The following is a 25,105-nucleotide window of genomic DNA, read 5'->3' as shown; positions in this document are numbered from 1 at the left end:
CACATACTACCTTCCAACATGGCACAGAAGTTTGGGAAGACACCTTGGGATTTCACGTACTTGATAGTCCCACCACTACAAGCTAACACAGAACTTCATGCAGCATGCCATTTGCCAATATTCAAGTGGCTAGGACAACACAAACATCATCATTTTCTACCTAAGGACCTGAATCACCTAATAAGGAGGTAACGTTGCAGGGCAGCAAAGCACATTACTGTACCAAAACCTCCCATGAATGAGAACTATTGTGAAATGTCTCCTATCCCCTCCTCCAATACCAAACACAAGATTTCCCAAACAAGAGCCAAGGCCTCTCTCTTTTTTAGCACTCCTCCCATCTGAGCTAAGAAACATTTTCCAATTGGAAAGAGTTCATATATTCCCTTACAAAAAAGCATGACATCTGGTTAAGTTACAATAGGTTTCTTCGTACACAGGGGTGGCTCATGAGCTCAGTATCCCATGACCTCGGCATTATATGCAGACTTAAAAATCATCCTTGTGGCAAAACAGGACAGAAATGCAGAACGCAGCCATCTGGGTGTATAATGATATTACTTTCTCTAGAAAATACCAGCACTCCTCTGTTGCTGAAGCTGTTCACTCAACAGTTAGCCCTTAAAACACTCCTAATCTATGAAAACCCTATTTAATCTCATTTCGCCTGCAGTTGTAAGCTGTCTCCTTACATTTCCAAACCAAAAAGAAAAGGTTTGGCTCCCCCCATGGAAAGCAGAAAAAAAAGCAGCAGCAGTAATTGGGAAAAAAGAAGCATCAGTGCCATTTTCCTTCTCCTGCACCCCCCACATCTCCTGCGGCAGGAGGGTGGGTTGATTGCACTGTTTTGATACTTGGGCTAAAGGTTGTGCCACTCCTCTTTGACGTCTCCCTACTTACGGGAAGTGATTTGTGTGCGAGCATCACATGCTGCTTTAGGGAGGGGGGTAATGAGAGAGAGACGGGCCATAGCAGGAAAAAAAAAAGAAATAACATTAGAGAAAAAAAAATGAGCAGCTTTTTCCCCCGGGCGAGCCGAGCCCCGGCGCACGGGCGGCCACCGCATGCCCAGCTCCACTCGCAGACCCGATGCGCGGCTTCGCCCGTGCCGGCCCGGGAGGGGGCGCCGGGGCAGACACTCGTGCGGGCGGCGATGACTCCTCATTTGGGGGTGGGGGCGAGCGGTGACTTCGCCGCTCCCAGGACGAGCGTTAGAAGCATCCTCAACCCGAGCCCTCCCGGTGTCCGGCACCCGTCGGCTGCCCCAACGTGCCCGCCCGGCCGCGGGGAGGGCAGCGCCGTCCCTACCTTGCTGAGGACGCCGCAGAGCTCAACAGGCGGCCCAGACTCGGTCTCGGGGTCCTCCTCGGAGGCGGACGAATTCCAGCTCTGGTTGTCCGACATGGGGGCCCTACCCACAGCTGCTGCCGAGCAGGGAATCGCGGCGCGGCCCCCGCTCACCGCAGCCGCCTCCCGCTGCAGCCACGGGCTCCACCTGCGCAGCCCCGCACCCGACTTGGCTGCAGCCGCCGCAGCTCGGCTCCCGCCTCCGCGCCGTGCGGCCCCAGCCCCGCAGCAAGCACCGGTATCGCTGCCGCTGCTCAGAGCACCGCCCCTGCTGCCGCCATCTTACACAGGGAGGTCGCTCAGTGCCACTATTTACCAGCCCCCAGCCCGCGCCGCTCCCCCGCCCCCTGTCATAGCCCGCGCCGCGCTGCCCGCCGGCACTTGTAGTCTCGCGAAGGCAGCCGGGGCGGGGCTGCCCAGTGCATCTAGGGAGTTGCAGTCTTTTTCGAGTCGGGAGTGGGGTATGCTGGGAGACGCAGTCCAGCGCGGGAAAGCCATGGCACGGGGCGGGGAAGTGGCAGCCGCCATGTTGCCTCCACTGCTTGGAGTGGAATTGCGGCTTTTCCGGTCTTCAGCGTGGCAGGGCCAGACTTCCTGCCTCTCCTCACGGAGACTGCTCTCTGCTACCTTGCCCGGCCTCGTGGCCCCTCTCCAGGCAGGAAAGACTCCCCGCTCCTGCTGCCCCAGCGCAGGTGCTGGGGAGCTGCCGCCTGCCTAGTCTGCGGTCTTTCCCTTAACAAACATGGCGACCGCGGCGTCACTCCGCCCGCAGGAAGGGGCGGGCCGAGCCAGGCCGCTGAGGAAGGTGCAGCCGGATCAGGGCTGAGGTACCCGGGCAGGGGATACTTCCTGCGGTCACAGGTAACGCGGCGGGCGGGTGGTTGGGCCCTGCGTCCCTAGCTGTGTTTGGGTGTTGTCTAGTCTGTAGCGCCCGGGCGAAGACATGGGAACCCCCCGGCCTCGTCCGCGCTCTCTCCCCGCAGCGGCGTCCCCGGGCCCTGCCTCCGCGTTGCCTCTTGTCCCCAGCCCAGTGCCTGTTGGCGCCGAGGCTTGTCTGGGCCCAACCAAGAGCCCTTGGCGGGGGCGCAGTGCTACCACCTCTTAAATATAAAATTATCGAACTGGAAGCTCAAAATGATCGTATTTGCTGAAAAACTATCGTACACTGAAAAAAACACACAAATCAGTATGCCAGAAAGTCGCTGTGGTCTTTATGCTGCTCGCTGTAACCCACCAGTGAGTGAGTAAGACCTGGCTCATTCAAGTTAAAGCTTTTCTTTATTCTGAGGGAAGCAGTCACAAGAAAGTGCTGACATTAAGCCCAAAAGTTGGTTAAGACTCCCTGGGAGTGGCTTGGGTTTTGCATATGCTGCATCAATTAGCTGCTTTGAATTTATGGTACATCTTGAACACTTTCACTATTATTGATTGTATGTTGCACAAAGGTTGAAGATATCATACAAATATGGTAATTATTGTACACCTGGCAACAGTGGAGCAGCATCAGCACGAGGTGCTTGGGCCACATCAGCTCGCATGGCTGCCTCCAGCAGCCCAATCCTTGCAGCGTCTGGGCTGGGCTAAGGCATGCAAGGCTGATGGTCACACTGGGACCCTCACATGTCTGTGCAAGGGTAGGGTCTGTCCCTTGCTCACCTGTATTATCTCTACTTCTCAAGGCATAGGTCTGCCCTCAGCTTGCTTGAGGTGCGCAGTCTCATTGGAGAGGGGCAAGACCTGTTAGTGTGAAGGTGGGGCTGGGTAGCACCTTGGGGACAGACTCGTTCAGAAATGCATAAGCATTCGTGACTCAGCCTCTCATAAGTTAACTGAGCTTAAGTTTATGACCAGATAGCAGCTTCATTATGTGAAGCCAACCATTGCTTACGAACCCTTCTGCGTTTCTGCATGAGTTTGCCTGTGAGATGCTGCCCTGCCCTGCCTTCAGGTAGACCCTTTCACACAAACTCATGGCTCCTGATGATTACAGTGAATGAAAAATGTGTCAGGCACATGGACAGATGTAGGATTTTGAACAGGCTGGTGCAGATACTGAGGTGTGTCAGCACATATAAAACAGACCATATTTTTCTCCACATAAAAATAAAAGCTTTATTAATAGGCTGGGGGGTCTAGGCCTGTATTATTCAGTTTAAGATTGAAGCAAAAACTAAAATAACGTCATTGGAATGAGTTAAAGCTCATGAGACAATAAGCTGAATATGAGCCAACAGTGTGCCCCTGTTGTGAAGAAGGCTAACAGCATACTGGACTGCATCAGGAACACTGCAAGCAAATCCAGGGAAGTCATTCTTCCCTTCTATTCAGGCCACACCAGAAGTACTGTATCTAGTGTTGCCCCTCGACTACAGAAAGAACGTGGACAAATTGTAGAGAGTCCAGCGAAGGGCAACAAAAATGGTTAGTGGCCTGGGATACATGACTTCTGAGGAGAGGCTGGGGGAACTGGGCTTATTTAATCTGGAGAAGAGAAGACAGGGAGGGGATTTAATAACAGCTACCTGGTGGGGTTTCAAAGAGGATGGAGCTAGACTGTTCTCAGTGGTGGCAGATGACAGAACAAGGAGCAATGGAAGGGAACAAGGACAGTTTAGGTTAGTTATTAGGAAGAATTTTTTCACTATGAGGGTAGTAAAGCACTGGAACAAGCTACCCAAAGAGGTGGTGGAATTGTCATCCTTGGCGCCTTTTAAGACCTGGTTAGACAAAGCCTTGGATGCTCTAGATGGGGACAATCCTACTTTGAGAAAGGGATTGAACTGGATGACCTCCTGAGGTCCCTTCCATCCCTGACTTTTTATGATTCTAAAAGCAATCCGCAGGGCTATGAAATAGGAGCTTCATGACCGGAACAGTTAACAGACAGCAGAATTGCAGAAGAAAGGCTAGCTTGATGGGTGGAACATGAAGACTCTTAAAAAGAAGAAAGGGTCATTAACACCTGTGGAATGAAGCATTTAGAAGAAAGGAATCAGATAGATTATGAGGCATGAAGTCCATTGACTTCCTCACAGTGCCTGACTAGAAACGCTGCTGTGACTGCCAGGCCAGTTAGTTTTAAACTTCAGGTGGAACAGGAATCAGAGGGGATGCAAATGCTTCAGTGCACACTGTGCCCCTCCCCCCCCCCCCCCGGTTGTACATAAATACCTTTGGAAATAATTATGCAGATTAATAGTATAGGTACTTAGCATACATTAATTGCAACCCTGATGCAAATTTGCAGAACGTTGAGGGAATGGGGAAATTATGTTAGCACAGTGGAAGCTACAAATATTTTAGGATGCTTTAGATGTTTTATCTAATTTTTTATCTTTGAAATTAGTTTAAAGTAATTTTTCTCTCTCTTACTGCTGCTGTCAAATTCACTTATAATTAGACTATGATCAAGAGTTTTGTCCACTGGTGACATGACTTGTTTATCTTGGCTTTCTTAACTATTACATTGTTTCTAGTTGAATCTTAATTTATATCCTGTATATTAATAGTCATAGTAACAAAGGCAATTCATTTAAAATATAGAAAGCATAATATATTTTGCTTCCCTTATCTATTTTCTCTGAGATGTATTAATAGAATGGTTTGATAAGATTTAATTTGAGGATGAAATCATATTCAAGTTTAATGTGCTAAATAATTTATAGCTCTGCTACTGCATTTGAGAAGGAGGGCGTGGAGCAAAGTCCATCAAAACTGACTGGTCTGTGCATAAGTTGTGGGATCAGGGCTGTAGTTCAAAGAATCCCTCAAAGTGATTAAAGAAAGAAACATTAATGAAACAGATACTAGAACCAAAAAAACCCAAAACACCTGACTACAAAAAAAGGAGAATTTTTCAAACTTTACTGTACATCTTCTAGCCAGGGGTCTAAATAAAAACAAACAACCCTCCTCCTCACCTCCCCCATTAAAAAGAATTAAGGTTGAAAGTAGGCTTTTCCTATAATCTGCCCACTTTATACTTTGTCCCAGTCCTTGATATCCCTCACTCCTTGTTGCCTTGTACCCTGATAATAACTGCCTCCATGCTATACTGAGGTTCTCCATGATTCTTTTAATGTCTGTTTTTTTCCTGTCTTCGCCTGTTTCATGCCCTGTCTACCTCCTTGCTGTGTATTTACCAATATTCATAGTTTCATAGTTTCTAGTGTTGGAAGGGACCTGAGTAGATCATCTAGTCCGACCCCCTGCCATGACAGGAAAGAGTACTGGGGTCAAATGACCCCAGCAAAGTGTTCATCTAACCTCCTCTTAAAAACCCCCAGGGTAGGAGCCTGCACCACTTCTCTTGGAAGTTGGTTCCAGATCCTAGCTGCCCTGACCGTGAAGTAGCACCTCCTGATATCCAGCCTAAACCTACCCTCAGCCAGCTTGTGACCATTATTCCTGGTCGCTCCTGGCAGTGCTTGGGGGAACAGGGACTCCCACAATGCCTGCTGATCCCCCCTGACTAGTTTATAACAGGCCACTAGATCCCCCCTCAGCCTTCTCTTTTGGAAGCTGAACGGGTTCAGGTCCCATAGCCTCTCCTCATAGGGCCTGCCCTGCTGTCCCCTGATCATGCGAGTGGCCCTCCTCTGGACCCTCTTCATGCTGTCCACGTCCCTCTTGAAGTGTGGCACCCAGAACTGGACGCAGTACTCCAACTGCAGCCTGACCAGTGCTGCATAGAGGGAGAGGATCACCTCTTTGGACCTGCTCGAGATGCATCTGTAGATGCATGACAAGGTACGGTTGGCCTTCCTGACTGCCTCCCCACACTGCCAGCCCATGTTCATCTTGGAGTCAATGATGACTCCAAGATCCTTTTCCACCTCTGTGCTGACAAGAGGGGAGTTCGCCAACCTGTAGGTATGGTGCCGGTAGTTCCTCCCCAGGTACATCACTTTGCACTTGTCTGTGTTGAATCCCATCCTATCCTCATCTGCCCACCCTTGTAACCTGTCTAGGTCTGATTGAAGCCTGTTGCTTCCTTCTAGTGTGCCCACATCCCCCCACATCTTAGTGTCATCAGCAAATTTGAACAGGGTGCTTTTTACCCCCTCATCCAAGTCACTGATGAAGATGTTGAACAGTGCGGGCCCGAGGACTGAGCCCTGCTGAACCCCACTGCCCACGTCCTTCCAGGTTGAGAAGGACCCATCCACTACCACCCTCTGGGTGCGGCCCTCCAGCCAGTTGGCAACCCATTTGACTGTGTGGGTGTCGACACCACAGTCCCCCAGTTTCTTAATGAGAACGGGGTGAGAGACAGTGTCGAAAGCCTTCTGGAAGTCCAGGAAGACTATGTCCACTGCTACTCCTGCATCTAATGATCTGGTGATCTGATCGTAGAAGGCCACCAGGTTGGTCTGACAGGACTTGCCACTGATGAACCCATGTTGGTTGCCCCCAAGTATGCAGTCCCCTGCTCGCCCCTCATGGATGTGTGCCAGAATAATTTTCTCAAACAGGAAATACCTAGGATCGAGGTAAGACTAACTGACCTATAGTTTCCCGGGTCCTCCTCCTTCCCTTTTTTGAAGATGGGAACCACGTTGGCCCTTTTCCGGTCCTCCAGCACCACACCAGAGCACCACGAGTGCTCATAAAGCTGTGCCAGGGGTCCTGCAATGACCTCGGCCAATTCCTTTAGAACTCTAGGGTGGAGATTGTCCGGACCCTCCAGAAGCTCCCTAACTAAATCCTCGCTAACCCTTGGCCCAGGTGTGCTTCTCCTGGGGCCCAGCAGGGAGGCGGCTGTTCTGGTCCCTACTTAGGAAGACAGAGGCAAAGAAATCGTTAAACATGTTAGCTTTGTCGTCTGGTATGACGACCAAATTTCCCAGTGCGTCCTGCAGGGGCTCCACATTACCCGGGACCTTCTTTCTACCCCCTATGTATTTAAAGAAGGACTTCTTATTGTCCTTAATCTGGGAAGCTAGTCCTAATTCCATCTCTGCCTTGGCCTTCCTGACTGCCCCCCTACATCCCCAAGCGACTGCAGTATAGTCATCCCTGGTGATGACCCCTTCTTTCCATTGTGTGTACGCCTCCCTTTTAGCAAGGAGACATTCCCGGATGCTTTTTGTGAGCCATGGAGGCTTGTGTGCCCTCTGGCTCCCTTTGATCCTCGTTGGGATTACCTTCCTTTGGGCTTGGAGGATCGTCTCCTTAAGGAGCGACCACTCTCCTTGTACACCTGGCTCTCCTCCCGTCTGGGACCTCAGTGCTTCCCCAACTATCCTCCTTAGCTCGTTGAAGTTTGCCCTCCTGAAATCTAGGGCTGCTGCCTTACTGCAGGCCTTTGCCACCTTGTGCTGGATGGTAAATTCCAGCAGGCGATGATCGCTGTCGCCCAGGTGGTAGAGCACCTGTAGCCCCCTCACCAGGTCATCACCTGTGGCCAGCACTAGGTCCAACAAGGCGTCGCCCCTGGTGGGGCTGTACACCTCCTGGGTTAGATGGAGATCCTGCACTCTGGCCAAGAACCTAAGTGAGCGGTCAAATCTGGCTGACTGCTCTTCCCAGCAGATGTCCAGGAAGTTCAGGTCCCCCATGACTACCACATCCTTAGACTTTACTACTTCTGTGAGCTGACCTAAGAATTCCTGGTCAAGCTCTTCTCTCTGGTTGGGAGGTCTGTAGTAGACCCCCACCGTTAAGTCTCTTTCCCCTTGACTGCCTTGTACTCTAACCCAAAGCACTTCAGAGTGCCCCTCCTCTGACTCCTTGCTAATTGATGAGGATGTGTATTCCTCCTTTATATAGAGTGCCACGCCCCTACTTCTCCTTCCTATCCTGTCCCTGCTGTACAGCCTATAGCCCTTGACATTCACCGCCCAGTCACGTGTTGAGTCCCACCACGTTTCCGTGATCCCCACTATATCCAGGCTGGTGTCAGCTAGCAGGAGGGTGAGTTGTTGACTCCGTTCTGGATATGCTTGTCTCTTGCTCCTCTTCTGTTCATCCCTGTCTTAATACCTTTTGTTTCATTCTCTTTCCATCTGATGAAGTGAACTTGGGTTCACAAAAGCTTGTGGTCTCTTGGTCTGTAAAGGTGCATATCTACCCTGCTTTCTCACACATTCCCAGTCAGACCTGTCCCTGCAACCTTCAGTGCTCTGAATTCCTGCTTCACTTCTCTGGTCTCCTGCACCATCCTCCATTCCTTCAAGCAGTTGTGTTTAAAGAACAAAACATTAATTAATTTGGTTATTTAAGCAGCTGTTAATATTTTTAATGCCTTTTTACTAAAACAGTTGTGTGTGATCCCTAGAAAACAGAAAACAATTTAGAAACTTTTTAAAACAAGAAATTTATATGTAGTGTGTATGTGTATATAGAGTTAAATGCATGTTCCTATTTTAAAAAAGTGCAAGCGACAGTACTCTTGGCATAATGTTTCATGATGAATTTTGACCATGAGAATTCAGTTTTTAAATGATCTTTTCTGGTTACATTATGCACTATACAAAATTTGTTTTCTGTGGTTTGAAAGTAGAAAATAGTACATAAGCTAACCTTGGTTTAGAAAGCAAGAAAGATCATTAAATTTTACTTTAAATGACAGTTACACTGCTTATTAAAATTTGACTCGAGAAATTATGATAGCAAGATGACAATTCTTTGACTTCAGAAGATATTTGGAGATTTTTCAAGCCAATATCAGGTTTCTGGATGAAGTTATTGGAGAGCTAAAAGCAGAACTCAAAGTACGACCTGGTTATAGCTTTATCCATGGAGAATTGATTTATGAGTGTGGACAGTGCAGTGCAGATGCTATCTTAATTCAGATTTAATAATGCAGAAGCTATAGTTTAAGTATTGGCATTCTTTTCGTATCCAAATATCATCAGAAGCTAGGTTTTATTTGTTTGAGTGTGTTGTAATACAATCTATTCATTTGTAAAGCCATTTACAATATCTGAAGAGAGAAAATATCTAAAGAGACATGATTCCAAATGCACTGCTTTTTGTGTGTTTAACTTTAGATACCTGATAGGGGTCTGATTTTTCAGCAAATGCTGAGTAAACAGTCTTCTTTAGAAATTGGTCCTGTTACAGTATGTCCGATTGGGCACCTTTACTTTAACTTCTGAATATTCTGTCCTACTTTTCTATTTTTCTGTATCCATATAGCACATCTTTATATATTCTTGTAGTAATTTTGGATTTTTTGATAAAACAGTCTTTATAGATGTTTCATTGCTTGCCCTCTAAAACAAGGTTTGCAGGAGTATAACAATTGTGGCTTTACATCTGAATGGCTATGCATACATGTTAATCACACTATCCATCCATTCTTCTTGCCACTTCTATTTTTGTAAACCAGCAGGGGTTTGGAACTGACAAGAATCCTGTTCTCTGGGCTGGTTAGAAATCAGGACTCTTGTAAATCTCAAACCCCTGTAGCTGAAAAGAATGGAGCTCATAGCGAATGAACAAGGAGAGTGTGACATGGATACTCTCATGCCTCTTTGTTTAGTTTATCCTGAGCAGAGAAGTAACACAGCTGATAGTTTAACCTTTATCAGGGATGCATCTTTTTTTTTCTTTTTTCTTTTTTTAAACTTGGGGTCATAAAGGGAAGTTAAATTTGACTCTGTCCACCACAACATTCCTTTGATTTGGGAACTCTCAGTGGAAAAGGTGGATACGGTTTAGGCATGTAGGTATAAATTGGATATAGATTAGATATACAGATATTGTTGCAGAATAAAATATTTATACAGTTAACTAAGGGATACACAAGTCATCTGCATGCAACATATAACAATAGATTTGGCAAAATCACCTTCCAATATGCAAGTTCTTTGTAAATATTTTAGTAGTATTGAATATTCCTAATTTAGACTCTGACAGAAACAAATGAGAATGTCTGCTTTCTTCTTCCCAAGAGATTCAACAGGTAAGCAAAAGTAGACACTTGGAGAAAATCCCTGGTTCCCGGGCCTTGCCTTTTGTATTTTATCTTCCTTTGTCAAGATATGCTAATTCCTACAGTAGGGTGGGTGGATGTAATTAAATCCTTCAGTGATGGGCACTCTTACACTTCTGCAAATAGACAAGGGTCAGATCTTTGTAGGATGGTGCTCTGCACAGTTTTATCTTGTGCAGCTTGGTTGAAGTAGCTGCATGTGTGACGATGAGCAGAATTTGAAGGGCAGCTGTGTAGCTGTCAAGTCACTCATATCTAGCAACAGGAGGGAAGGTAAAGAGTGGAGCAAATAGCTAAACTTAATTTATTTTAGGATTAATACTAATAGCTGGTTCTTGTACACAGCTGTGGTTTGCACCCCACATTCCTTTATGAAGTAGATAAGGCTCAGTGTTGTATTACCATAGAACCCATAGGCTCTAAGCAAGGTTTCTAATCCTACAAAGATCTGGTCCCTGTCTAAAGTAGCTTATTGTTAATGAAAAGTTACATTAGAAAAATGAGATCTGAGGTTTGTGCTTGAATTCATCTTAAGCCTGCCTCTTCTCTAACCTTCCTTCTCTCTTGTTCTGAACTGCAGAAAAGTAATGAAGCAGTGCATCTAATACTGTAATCCTGTGCCTGAGAACATCCTCTAGTACTGAACCTTAACAATTTTTCACCCCCTTTTGGCTCCTGGATTTACATCTTTGAGGTTCTAATCTCTGCTATCCTTCAGTCTGGGATATATGTAATCTCCTGCATGGTTTCTTTATGTAGATATAGAATACATTTCTAAGGTACTGGAAGGTAAATGAATAGGAACTTTCATACTGGGGATCTGTTGGTTTTTTTGTGGGTTTTTTAAAATGTATTAGTGAATATTCTTCCAAATATAGAATAGTTGCTCAGCATGGTAAGGTTAAAGTACACCCCCATAAAAAAAGTTTGCCTGTTTTGCTTTTTCAAGGTTGCTTTGGCTCCTGAGGCCTTCATCTGACTAAGGAGTATGAAAGGTAGGGAAGCAGTATAGGAAAGTTATCATGACAGATGCATTTATTGCACCAAGTGAAATCACTGGTTTTTGAATCTTAAAATACTTTTCAATTTCTCTTCCAATGACAATAGGCTGTAGTCATCATTGTGTTGATCTGTGATGTTTGACTCAAGTAACCTCAGGTGGCTTCATAGATGATGCTGATAATGACATTGTCATATATTCCCCAATAATCTTTAATATAAGCCTGTCAGATACAAATATGGAAGATTTTCCTTCTTTATACCGAAAAAGAGCATCTTGGATTTTAATTAGCTTTTGCAATGGACCACTTATAACTAGGGCTGTCAAATGATTAAAAAATTTGATTGAGACACACACACATGCATACACACCACCCAGAATGTAGGTCTGTGGAGGCAGGGGGGCAGTTCAAGGCCCCATGGTGAGGGGTGGAGTGGGGCAGGGGCAGGCATTGGGGTAAATGGGGCCCCAGGGCCAGGGCAGGTTGTGGGATCTTGTTTGAGGATTGTCCAGGGACGTGGGGAGGGTGCGGTTCCCTGTCACTGTGCGCATCCCTGAGGGAGGCATGTGGTGCACATGCCCTCTCATTTGTGCATGGGGCAGAGGCAGGCTGCCCTCTGCAGGCTGGGGCTCTGTTCCCTGCTGCCTTTGTCCCAGGAGCTATGCGCTGGCCAAGCCACATGCCCCCTGCCTGCCTGGCAGCAGGAGGCATAACATGGTGTCGCATGGCTCCCAGGGCAAAGGCAGCAGAGCGCAGAGCCCCAGTCTGCAGCAGGCAGCCCACCTCTGCTCTGCACACAAATGGGGACACGTGTGCCACATGCTTTCCATGGGGGTTCACACAGTGACAGGGAGCCATGCCCCTCATGCCTCTGCACAAGCTGCACAGCAATCCACAACCCACCCCAGCCCAGGGGCCCCATTCACCCCAGCACCTACTCCTGCCCCACTCCCTCTCTCACCGTGGGGGACCTCAATCCGTCCCTCCCCCTCCACAGACTTACTGGTGTGGCACTACTCTACAGGCAGTGGGCAGGCTGCAGCTGCTTGTGCGTGCGTGCGCAACCACCTGCAGTCTGTGCCTAGGCTGCCCTGCGGTCTTCTGCACTGCTACTGCCACTCCACTAGGTGTCCCAGAGGCAGTGGAGTAGAGCCCAGGTAGGGGCTCCAAAACCATGTGTACGATTAAAGCATAAAAAAAATTAATCCAAGAACAACTCATGTTAATCAGGCATGTTAACTGTGATTAATTGACAGCCCTGCTTATAACATTGCATCTTAAAAACCAAACTAAATCAGGTAGCTGTACAGTCCATGCTCTCCATACTGAAAAGAGCTCAGTCTTCAACACTCTTCTTTAGATGTAGCATTGATGGGGAAACTTGGGCATTTCCCTTTTTTCTTTTGATTATCTTTGTAAACTGCAAATATCTTCATTAACGGAAAATAGCTTGGAATGCACCCTCAGCAAGTTTGTGGATGACACCAAGCTGGGGGGTGTAGTAGATACGCTGGAGGGTAAAGCCAGGATTCAGCATGACCTAGACAAATTTAGGGTTTTCCTGGGCATGTCCTCTTTTTGGGCCCCCTGTTCTTGTGTCTGGGTGGGTTTTTACAATGCAAGTAAATGTCTGGGTTTTGCTTTGCCTCTGCTTTCCTAGGCTGGCTGCTTGGGGCTGGGAGCAGCGGGCAAAGCGGTTGGTTGTCGGGGGTCACGTGGTTTGTGTACCAGCTCTGGCAAACTGCTCCCAGATAAGAGAGACAAATTGTCTGTGTGTGTGTGCACTGTGTGGACAGCAGGGCTGGGGGGAAAAGGGGCTGTGGGTCAGGAGTGAGGGGCACCAGCAGTGCTGGGAGGCCAGGGGCTTGTGAGTGGCAGAGGCAGGACACAGGCCCCACCATCATATACCCTTCCCCTCTCTACTCCCCCTCCTCCTCCCCCTCCCATCCACAGGTGTCCTCTTTTTTGGTACTGGAAATATGGTAACCCTGGACCAGTAATCACCAACCAGTTGATCATGATAGACTAGTTGAATTTGGAGCCTCTGCCAGTCAAGCTCAGTCTGGGGGCGCTGAGTGTGTGTGGACATGCCTGCGCTCAGCCCCACCAGACTGAGATTGAGCTCAGGCAGTACACAAAGGTGTCATAGAATCATAGAATTAGGGTCGGAAGGGACCTTGTAGATCTTCAAGTCCGACCCCTCTCCTGGGCGGGAGAAAAGGCTGGACTCAAATGAGTCCAGCCAGGTAGTCATCAAGCCTCTTCTTAAAGATCCCCAGGGTAGGAACCAGCACCACTTCCCTAGGAAGTTGGTTCCAGCTCCTAGCTGCCCTAACTGTGAAGTAGTTTTTGCGGATGTCTAATCTGAATCTACTCTCTAATAATTTGTGTCCATTGTTCCTTGTCATGCCAGGGGGTGCTAGGGGAAACAGTGTCTCCCGTAAACCCTTCTGGTCCCCCCTAGTGAGTTTATAGACAGTCACCAGGTCGCCCCTCAGCCTTCTCTCGTGAAGGATGAACAGGTTTAGGTCCCGCAGTCTTTCAATGTAGGGTCTGCCCTGTAGTCCCCGGATCATGTGGATGGCCCTCCTCTGGACCCTTTCAAATGTTGTTCACATCTCTCCTGAAATGGGGTGCACAGAACTGGATGCAGTACTCCAGCTGTGGCTTGACCAGCATTGCATAGAGGGGGAGGATCACCTCCCTGGCTCTACTTGAGATGCACCTGTGGATGCACGACAAGGTGCGGTTAGCCCTGCCAACCGTGACCTCGCATTGTCGGCCCATGTTCATCTTGGAGTCAATAATGACTCCAAGATCCCTTTCTGCCTCTGTGCTCTCAAGAAGGGAGTTTCCCATTCTATAAGTGTGATGCTGGTTTATACTGCCTAAGTGCAGCACCCTGCACTTGTCAGTATTGAAACCCATCCTGTTTATGTTAGCCCATCCTTGTAACCTATCCAGGTCTTGTTGCAGTCTTTCTCTCCCTACTAGCGTGCTCACCTCACCCCAAATTTTGGTATCATCAGCGAATTTAAACAGGTTACATTTCACCCCATTGTCCAAATCGCTGATGCAGAAATTGAACAGTGCAGGCCCCAGGACCAAGCCCTGGGGGACTCCACTGCCCACTTCCCCCCAGGTCGAATATGACCCGTCCACCACCACCCTCTGAGTACAACCCTTGAGCCAATCTGCAATCCAATTGACTGTGTAGGCATCAATGCCACAGTCGCCTAGTTTTTTAATGAGGATGGGGTGGGAGACTGTGTCAAAGACCTTGCTGAAGTCTAGAAAGACTACGTCCACGGCAACACCTGCATCCATTGCCTTTGTGACCTGATCATAAAAGGCAATCAGGTTGGTCTGACATGACCTGCTCCTAATGAAACCATGCTGGTTGCCCTTGAGTATCATCCCTGAAGCCGGCCCATCACAGATGTGCTCCTTGAGTATCTTCTCAAAGAGTTTCCCAAGGGTAGAGGTAAGACTGATGGGCCTATAGTTGCCCAGCTCCTCTCTCTTCCCTTTTTTGAAGATGGGGACCATGTTGGCTATCTTTCAGTCATCTGGCACCTGGCCTGAGCACCACGAACGCTTGTAAAGCTGTGCCAAGGGCCCTGCAATAACCCAGCTAGCTCCCTCAACACCTTGGGGTGGAGAGCATCTGGACCCGCTGACTTGAACACGTCCAGCTCCTCCAGAAGCTCTCTAATCCGGTCCTCCCCAACCTGGGGTCTGAAGGTATTCCCCTCAAGTCCATCTGGCATCACAGCGGGGAAGTCCCAGTCCCTGCACAAGAACATGGACGTGAAGAATTGGTTAAAGAGTTCTGCTTTCTCCTCTGGCGCAACCACCAGATTGCCCAGCATACTTTGCAGGGGCCCCACATTACCTGGTGCCTTCTTCATCCTCCATATGTATTTGAAAAAGGACTTTTTATTATCCTTGATATTGGACGCTAGTCCTAGCTCTATGTCCGCCTTAGCTTTCCTGACAGCCCCCCTGCAGGCCCGAGCAGGGGAGGTATACTCCTCTTTGGAGATAGCACCCCCCCTTCCACTGGGTGTACGCCGCCTTTTTGGCAAGCAGGCATTCCTGGACGCCCTTGGTGAGCCAGGGGGGCTTTCGGGCACTCTTGCCCCCCTTGCTGCTTGTTGGGATGGCCTCCCCTTGGGCCCTGAGTATCGTTTCCTTAAGGAACGGCCACTCGTCCTAGACACTGAGTTCCCCTGCCCTCAAGGACCCCAGCACCTCACCCACTAGTCTCCTCAACTTGTTGAAGTTGGCCCTCCTAAAGTCTAGGGCTACTGTCTTGCTGCAGGCCCTTAACACCCTGCGCTGCGTGGTGAATTCCAGCAAGCGATGATTGCTATCGCCCAGGTGGTCAAGAACCTGGACGCCTCTTACCAGGTCATCGCCTGTGGCCAGGACCAGGTCCAACAGGGCGTTTCCTCTGGTGGGACCGTGCACCTCCTGGATTAAGTGGAGGTCCTGTATCTCAGCTAGGACCCTCCTGGAATGGTCCGTCCTGGCTGACTGTTCCTCCCAGCAGATGTCCGGGTGATTTAAAATCACCTGTGGGAGGTAAGTACCGATCGGAGCCCAGGTGGCTTGTCCAGGCGTGGGAAGGCTCCTGCTGCTGCGTGTATCCTGACAGAGGCCTGTGGGGAACATGCACCCCCAATTTGAACGCGGGGTGGAAGCAGATGCCGCTGCATGCTGAGCTTTGCATCCTGAGCCCTGCTGCAGCTGCCCTGGGAGCGCTGTGATGCCACATGCATCTGGGTGCTGGGGTGACACCTCTGTGACAGATTGTGAAGGTGCACGTGCCCAGGTCTCCTCCAGGGTGCAAACAGAGGCAGGAGGTCCCCCCCCTCCCCCCGTGCCTGGATGAGCCACCCTGTCTCTGATCATCCTACCACCTGGCTTGGCTGGTGCCCCACTCACTCCAGACCCTGCCCCTGCCTCTGCTCCACACTCTCCCTCTTTTAAATACTAGATCAGCTTTTGAATTAAAGTGCAACCCAGGATCTATTGCGCACAACCTCTCCCACAGACTGACCTGCTGGGTGGGGCTGTGGCACACAGTAGATCCTGGGTTGCACTTTAATTCAAAAAGTGACCTGGTACTTAAAAAGGTTGGAGAACACTGCCCTAGACAAATTGGAGGATTGGGCCAAAAGAAATTTCATGAGGTTCAATAAGAACAAGTGCAAAGTCGTGTACATAGGATGGAAGAATCCCATCCACTGCTACAGCCTGGGGACTGACTGGCTGTGCAGCAGCTCTGCAGAAAAGGACCTGCGGGTTACAGTGGATAGTAAGATTGATATGAGTCAGCAGCGTGCTCTTGTTGCCCAGAAGGCTAATAGCATACTGGGATGCATTATTAGAAGCATTGCCAGCAGATTGAGGGAAGTAATTGTTCCCTTCTATTTGGCACTGATAAGGCCACATCTGGAGTACTGTGTTCAGTTTTGGGCCTCTCGCTATAGAAAGGATGTGGACAAGTTGGCAAGAGTCCAGTGGAGGGCAGTGAAAATGGTTTGGGAGCTGGGGCACATAACTTCTGAGGAGAGGCTAAAGGAACTTGGTTTATTTAGCCTGCAGAAGAGAAGGCTGAGAAGGGATTTTATAGCAGTTTTTAACTAGCTGAAGGGTGCTCCAAAGAGGATGGAGTTAGACTATTTTCTGTAGTGGCAGATGACCAAGCAAGGAACAATGGTCTCAAGTTGCAGCAAGGGAGGTTTAGGTTGGATATTAGGAAGAACTTTCTCCTTAGGAAGGTGGTGAAGCACTAGAAAGGGTCACCTAGAGAGGTGGTGGAATGTTAATCCTTGGAGGTTTTTAAGACCCAGCTCTACAAAGCCCTGGCTGGAATGATATAGTTGGATTAGTCCTTCTCTGAGCAGGGAGTTGGACTAGATGACTTCCTGAGGTTCCTTCCAACCTTAGTTTCCTATGAGTCTCTGATAAATTGCATTATATTGATAGTATTAGCCTCAGAGTTTCCTGCTCCTTTGGTGGAACGATCCTTTTAGTCAGAAGTTTCTGAAATGAAATCCTTTTTCATCTTGGTTGATTATGGTCTTGTTATTAGGCTAAAAGAAGTGAGGTACTGAAATGATCAAAACTATTTTCTGTGCTTGAAACCATGGGGAGCTTGTTTGATAGTCATGTAATAATACTAAGTGTCAAATTTGAATTGAATGTTGTTGGTGTCCTTCATCTGTTTTATAGGAATTGTGAAGAAATTATATAATTGGACTTTTGATTTTAGTCATCTTAAAACTGAAAAGGTTTTCCTTGAAAAGAAAAGAATAGTAAAAATGTGTCTCTCCTTTTCTATTTATTTGCATCATCAGTATTTTGGGCACTGGAATCTCCTTGGAACACTATAGTTTTTTTGTGTATGTAGGACATGACTGCTTTCACATTTCTAAAATTTGTTGTTCAGGTTTTTTCCCCCCTGTCAGGGTTTAGAGGGGCAGAGTGGCTTCTTTTTTATTTATTTTTTAGCTCAAAACCAAATTTACTCTGTTGTTTTCCATAACTGATGACTGGTGGTTAATAAACATTTACTTTTCCTTTAAGACAGTTAATTTACACTTTTTGTGCATTGAGTCAATATCCTGTATGCAAATACAGACTCTTTCAACCTTTTTCCCAGAGGTGTCCTTTTCCAGTGTTACTACTGTTTCATAACTGTTGATTATATAATAGGTGAAAAGCAAATTGTCAGTTGACTTCAGAAGAAGTTCTCTGGACTGTGACACTGCCTCTACCAAGCTGAATACCTTTGCAAGTATTTTTTTTGGGGGGGCGTTCTTTTTTTCCTCAATTCCTCATTTTTTCTTTTTTTTTCTCAGAGGAATACAGAAAGTTTTAATGTTCTGGCACACCACACAGAGCAACTCATAGTATTGTAGTGATGGAATTTGAATAAAGACCATCTAGAGCAGAGGTGGTCAACCTGCAGTATAAGTACTGACTATGGCACAGGCAGCCTGTGTGTGGGGCACTCAGAAGATCAGGGGAGAGACAGGCAGCACAGTGTCAGATAGGAAAAGGAGCAGAAACCAGACTATCAAATTAGGCAGGGAGCAGAAAGCAGAGCAGCAGATCAGGCAAGGGAAAGGGATTAGTGTAATTCAGGGAGGTGTGGGGCTAATGTGGCATGTTTGCCAAAAAGGTGGCCTGTACTAGTCTAGAGCAGATGCTCAACCTCCAGCCAGTGGGCCATATCGGGCCCACGGAGCTGTGTCATCCAGCCCAGGTCTGGAAATATGTTGGTGCTTGCAGAGTGGTGGCAGTCCTAATTGATGTTCCCCTGCTGCCAGATTTCTGGATCCATGGCATGAGAAGCTCCATGGGGCAGATGATGTGGCTCTGCACATTACATCACACCAGCTCGAGCAACCATGCAGCATTGTTCAACAGTCACATTCAGTGCCTGGGGTCAGGCAGGCTCTGGGCAGGTGCACCAGATCCCACCCATGCTGGCGCTGGCCTGCAGACTGGTTGCGCATGACTCATGTGACCCACAGGGCCAGATACGTTGAGCACCACTGGTTTAGAGGGTTGCAGCAAATATCAGACACAAGTCATTCCCTTAAGGCTGGTTCTGAAAAAAATGTCAGGCATGAAGCCAAATACTGATTAGGGTAGGAGAGGGGTGTTTGAAAGCATTTCCTAGTGTCACCCCACACTGGGTGATCATCCTGTTCCTTCTCTGCTCTCCCCACTCAGTTTTCAGTTTCTCATGTTGATGTCTTTCAGGTTTCTGGTTTTTGCTGTGTCCCTGCACTGTTCGTGATTTATTTCCTTTGCTTTCTTCACTTCAGATTCTAAACTTGTAGACAAGGTACACAGCATGATTTGCTCTGTGGAGCACAGCTCATTAGCAAGGCATTCCACTTGGCTTATGAGCCTCTTAGGGTGGAGGCCATCAGCTGTTTCTCTTCACCCTCAAGTAGCAACCATTTGTATTCCCCCACTGGGTAGTCTTCCCCTCCCCTATTACCAGAATAATAGATTAGTGTTTAACTGTAGATTGACTGGATTTCCTGATTCTCGTGTCCGGTTTCCCTGATTCTCCACTATACTCAAGAGATTTAGCCCACACAGTTTTGAAGGACACTGCAATTTTTCAAAGGGTTGTTATAATGCAGTACCCCAAAAGCTCTCTGGAGCTGGCTGCTCTGCCTAAACTATTCAGAATCAAGTATGTATGTGAATTCCTGAGCCTATAAAAACTTTACAGCCTCTTTCAGGCTTTTGTAATCAATTTTTAATTGCATTTTGCTTTAGTGGCAAACAAGGCCCTGTATAAATTAACTTTCCACTCAAAACATTGGTTCTTATCCTTATTAGTTTCTCCAGTAAAATACCTTGTTACTTTAACAGTTTCTACAGTTTCACAAGTTCCTCTCCCTCCTTCAGTTTCTTAGCTGGTTAAATAATTTTTGTATCTGTGTTTACATTGGTAGATCTTTGCCAACTTGGAGTTAACAATACCGTGAAGTAGTTAGCGGCAGGAGCGATGCATGGGGGTACACTGTCAGTGGTGCCTGCAGGTGGTTGCTGACCCCTGGTCGGCACTCGCCACCCTCCCGCCCCTGCTGCCGGCACTGTTGGTGGTGTCTGCAGGAGCTCTGTGCTTACTGCCACCAGGCTCCTGCCACCACACTTCTGTTGCCACCACTCCCAGCCACTGGGGGCACATGCTGTTCATGTTTAGCAGCGTTAGCCTGAAGTCAGGCAGAAGGCAAAATATATTTGTGCCTTATAGATTAAATAAGTCAGAGACATATAGCAGAACTTTTGTGAGTCCTAGCTCACTTCACCATGGAGTATGCCAAGGGTTTATTTTTTCCAAAACATGCCTTTCTGCAAACAATAAAGTCTTCAGTTTCTATTTCTCTCATTAAGCATCTGAAAAGTATATAAATTATGCCTCACCTTTTTCCCTTCTTTACACCATAAAACTTGGTTAGGAACTAAAGTCAAGTCCCTAATTAACTGGTGTTACTGTAGTTGTTTTGTTGTTGGCTCTTTTCAGAGAGTTATCAAAAAACAGGGCTGGAAAGGCTATTTAGTCCCACCTCCATTCAAGGCAGCATGACCTTTTGTCTAAACAAGAGCTATCACTCATCAGGCCCTGCAGGCTGGGTTGGGCCCACAGACTAAACCTGTGTGCATCGGATTCAGCGTGCAGGGCTGGTGTGGGTGTCACGCTGGTGTGGGTGTCACGTGCAGCACACATCCTGGACCAACCCTGCATACTGCATGCAGCACACATTCCAACTCTACTCCCGCATATAGTAGGCTGTCTCAGGCTGGCATATGTTGCACACAGCATGCAGGGCCAGTTCAGGGTATGCTGCAATGCAGCATGCAGGGGTCCAGTCTGATACCCACAAGCACCACTATGATCCAGATGATAGGGCTTCATGGGCTGGCTCCAACCTGTGGGTCATATCTTTGACACTCAGGTCTAAACCAGGGGCGCTCAACTCCCAAGCTCCCCCCTGCCCAAAATTTTGGCAGGGGGGTAGAGAACAGTGGCAGCATTAGTTGCTGCTCCCCTGCTGCCAACTTTCTGGATTTCTAGATTTTATGGGAAGCCTTGTGGGCTGGATAATGCAGACTTGCATATTAGATTGGGTGTGTGGGTTGGGTATAGGCCTGATCCACTGAGTGTGCAGGTCAGGGCAAGCATGTTTCTGATCTGCTGGGCACATAGGGCAGGGAGAAAAGATTAAGAACCACTGGTTAAATCATTTCAAACAAACATTTATCTAGCTTGCAGTTAGAAGCATTCAGTGATGGAGAATCCCCAGCCTTTTCAGATAGCATGTTCTTGTACTTTCTCTCATTGTTAGGAATCTCTTCCTAATAGCTAAATCTTGCTTGTTTCAGCCCATTACTTCTTGTCCTGTCCCTATTGACACAGAGAACAACTGTCTGCCAGGTACTTAAAACAACCCTTTTTCTGTTTAAAGACTGTTACCAAATCCCCCTTGATTATCTTTTCTTCAGATGAAGTAGTCGTCATTCTTCCAGCCTTTCCCCCCATATTTCATATTTTCTAAACCTCTGATAGTTGTTGGTGGTCTCCTCTGATCTCTTCAGTTTGTCCTTCTCAAAGCGCAGTGCCCAGAACTAGATGCAGTACCCTAGAGGAGGCCTTGCCAGTTGAAGAGTTATTCCTTGTAATACACGTGATGCTCGACTTAATACATCTCATTATGCTATTTTTTTCCTTCCAACAGCATTACAGTGTTGAGTCATATTTAGCTTGTGATCCACTATAACCCTAAGCATAATCACCATCAACATCTGCATGCTCCTCACTGGTTGTATAATATTGAGATAAAGCATTTGACTGATGGGAGTTGCTGTTTGAAACTTGTGCAATGAAACTGATTTTTGGGGGGAATGATTTGAATGAGGAAGTTAGAGCATGATGCACTGAAATTGAGAGATCTTTCCAAACATTGGGAACAAAACAAAAGGACCTGCAAAGACTACAATGGTAGAAGGCAAGGTTGTTTGGGTAGATGTGATATCATTTATTAGACCAACTGAGTGGTAGAATGGTAGAAGGAAGGTAAGAGTGAAGTAGGTATTCAATTATAGGCAGTGTGAAGGAAACGAAGGAGGACAAAAGACCCAGAATATGGGCAGGATACTTAGAGGCATGATGGGCATCTACACTGACTCAGGCTATAGGCATTACCTTTGAGCCAGGAAAAAAGCACCTGTTTTCTGGCCACAAAGAGCAAGTGTTCAAGCATTTCAGCAGTTTATACAGAAAGAAACTGCTTCTGTCACAAACTGCTAACTCTTTCAAAGAGCAACTATGCTGCTCTGGGAAGTTGTTTACAGGTATGTATATATAATACCATAAAAACAATAACTGGGGCTCCCTGGAGACCCTTTTAGCACCCCTGTATCCTACAGTCCCCAGCTGTCCTGGGAGAGCGGGAGAATGGCTGGCTGCCTGGTAACAGCAGCCAGCTGTCAGGGTCCCCAGAGCTGCTGCCCATTTTCCAGCCCCAATCAAGGGACCAGACAGGGTAATTCTGGGGGCTGCCTCCTGCCTGGTCCTGCAAATCAGCTGATCAACAGCATTGGGCAAGGGGGATCTGAGACCCAGAGGATGTCCCTGCCCCCTGTTCTGTCCTGCTGATGGGTGCTATGTCCCAGCTTCAGGGCCAGTGGAGCTCCAGCTGCCCTCTGCCTGGTGTTCTGGCTGGAAGGTGCCCCTGGCCTTCTGCAGTGCCCCCACAGCTGCTAAAGCACAGGCTCCTACCTTTGCTCTGACAGCCGTGGGAAGAGTGTTGCCCCTACATCCAAAACACTGGCAACATTCCTCCAAAACGCCTATGTTGCCCTAATCAGGGACAAGAGCTGCCCAGCCCTGCAGGAACCCATGTCTATCCTTTGAATAGCAGAGTTCCCTCATGTTGTTTAAAGGGCAGCCTAATTTCCTGGCACTATTTAAAAACACTGGGATCCTCAGTGCTGTTTAAAGGGAAGTAAAGCCTCCAGTTACTGCCCTAGGAGAGAATGTGCCAGAGCTGCAAGTAGAGCTCCAGTTTGCTGGCACAGGGAAGCAGGGGCAGGGAGGGCTGCCTCTCCCCTGCTGTTACCTCCAGCTTGATGCCCATGTGATATTGGCTGGAGACAGCCAGTCTGCCACAGGGGCCTGGGCAGGGGTAGGAAAGGAGCATCTCCCTGTTGCCCCTTAGCTAGAGAGCTCACTTTTGAGGTGACTAGCTCTCTTGGCATACACCTGTATGCCCCTGCTTCTTACCACATTTTCCAGTACTGCAAATTTCCTGGAAACATGCAGTCCTGGAATTGAATGCCTATCCCTGGCCTGAAAGGTATTATATTTCTGCTTATGTCTATTATCACTAGGGTTTCTAGATTGCAACATTTCCCTGGTGCAGCTGCTGTTAGGATGACTGAAAGGGGAAGTTCTAGTAAATTTTGCATGGCATTTGGAGTGGTCACTCAAGCATGGGAAGCATCCCTGTTGGTCTGAATTCTGGGGCCCAGCTGCTCTGTTAGGGTTTGCTGGGTGTCTAGTTCTCAAATACACTGGCAAGTCACACCATCATAGGTGGAAAGCATGCTTCAGAATAATGGTTGACTTGGGTCTGTACTCTTTGCCAGCTAGCCTTAGAGTAGCCCAGATGCTATTCTTCTTATCCCTCCTTTGTTAGAAGTCCAACGGGCCAAAGCCAAAAAGCATACAAAATATCACTTAGCTGGACTCGGCTTTCTTGAAAAAAATGGCACAAATAATGAACTGGATAGAACTTAGAGTACTTTTGGTCAGACTGGACTTTAAATTTGGACAAAAAAGCTGTCTCCAATATAAGATTACAAGTAGTGATCTGCTTTACAGGGTGAAAGTTAGTTCAGCAAAACAGAACACTGGCATTCTTCTGAAAAATAGGGGAAACAAACATCTCTGGCTTAGGCCATGACATTCATTTGCTGAGTAATTTAGAAGCTTCTTTGTTGAAGCTGCTGTACAAATGTGTGTTTTATTAGGGAAGTTCCAACACCTAAATTTATACGATTTCCACTGTCATGTAATGAAGTGACTTATACCGGATGGCTCTGCAACTGTTGCACATTCATAGACTGCCCCTGAAGGGTGCGGCTTGTCCCAAATAGGAAGGACCCATAACTCAGGAAGTAGCTGCAGAAGGAAATTTGAGGAGTGAGTGTGCTTCCTGCATAGGGGAGAAGTTTGCAAGTTTTTGAGTCAGCAGCTGTGGGTGGGGTGGAGCTGCCACTGTACCCTCTTTTAATAATAAATACATATTCTCTTATTTACTCTGTGTCATCATTCGGAGGGCTTTGCTTGTTTGGGCTAACCCTTCAAACAGGAGACTGCAAGGTCACTAAACAGTAGGCTAGGCACCATTTCATTCTCATTCTGTTGAATAATAACTTGAGATCTGGGAAACATGCCATATAGTGAGAGAGAGAAAAAGAGGCTCAACCTGTTTACTTTCACCAAGAGAACCTGAAGAGGTAACTTGGTCATAGGCTACAAGTGCTTTTAAGGCTAGGAAATAACCAATATGAGATGGCTCTTTAATCAAGTAAAATGGTTTAGTGGGTGGGTGCTGAAGCTAGATAAAATTGGGTAAGAAACAAGGAGCAATTTTTTAATGATAATACAAAAATTTACTTAGTAATGTGGTAGAGTCTCCATCACTTGAGGTGTGCAAGTCAAGTCTGAATACCTTTTTTAAAAAGAAATGCTAGAGCTCCAGCAGTTTTTATTGGCTTGCAGAAGATATTAGGGTTGTGCCAAATGGCACTGTTCCATTTTGCCTTGAGTTTCGATGGTTCAGTGGAGCAGTGTTCCTTTTCTAATTTCATTTCAATACAAAAAAGTTGTTCCATTCCATTCCGTCGAAACGGAAAGGCTGTTTTGACACTATTTCAAAGTTTCACTGGGGATGGGAAGTTGGCCAACCTGGGCTGACTTCCCATCCCCAGCACTAGATCAGGCCGGAGTCTGGGAGTCAGCACAGCTGAGCTGACTTCCCATCCCCTGCACTAGATTGTGTTGGGGGTGGCGAGGCAGCCCAGCTGAGCTGCCTCCTGCCCCGGTGCAATCTAGCATGGGGGATGGTGGATGCGGAGTCAGCCCAGCTGGGCTGGCTTCCCGTCCCCTGCCGGCTCTTGCGCTGGGGATGGGAAATTAACCCAGCTGGACTGACTTCCCATCCCCAGCCTATGGTCGAAACATTTTGATGGTCAAAGCGTTTCGACTAGC

At 47.5% G+C, this 25,105-nt stretch overlaps 2 protein-coding genes across 3 annotated transcripts in view; one reads left to right on the top strand and one right to left on the bottom strand.

The window, feature by feature from the left end:
- The window catches only part of CERT1 (ceramide transporter 1), a 129,800-nt gene extending 128,123 nt beyond the window's left edge, over positions 1-1,677 (bottom strand). For both annotated transcript variants that reach the window (XM_090038078.1, XM_090038079.1), the window contains exon 1: positions 1,309-1,677. In XM_090038078.1, coding sequence (XP_089894204.1) covers positions 1,309-1,404 — 96 coding nt within the window. In that variant the 5' untranslated portion in view covers positions 1,405-1,677. The remainder of the gene's footprint in view (positions 1-1,308) is intronic.
- Positions 1,678-1,817: 140 nt separating this feature from the next.
- POLK (DNA polymerase kappa) overlaps positions 1,818-25,105 on the top strand; it is a 66,770-nt gene continuing 43,482 nt past the window's right edge. The window contains exon 1 of the mRNA XM_090038076.1: positions 1,818-2,208. The gene's annotated coding sequence lies outside the window, so the exon portion shown is untranslated. The remainder of the gene's footprint in view (positions 2,209-25,105) is intronic.

This window comes from Crocodylus siamensis, chromosome 3 (assembly GCF_052110815.1).
Source record: "Crocodylus siamensis isolate JL-2025a chromosome 3, ASM5211081v1, whole genome shotgun sequence".
Taxonomy (NCBI): domain Eukaryota; kingdom Metazoa; phylum Chordata; order Crocodylia; family Crocodylidae; genus Crocodylus; species Crocodylus siamensis.
The sequence above is the reverse complement of the archived record's forward strand: the minus strand, read 5'-3'. Positions and strand labels throughout refer to the sequence as shown.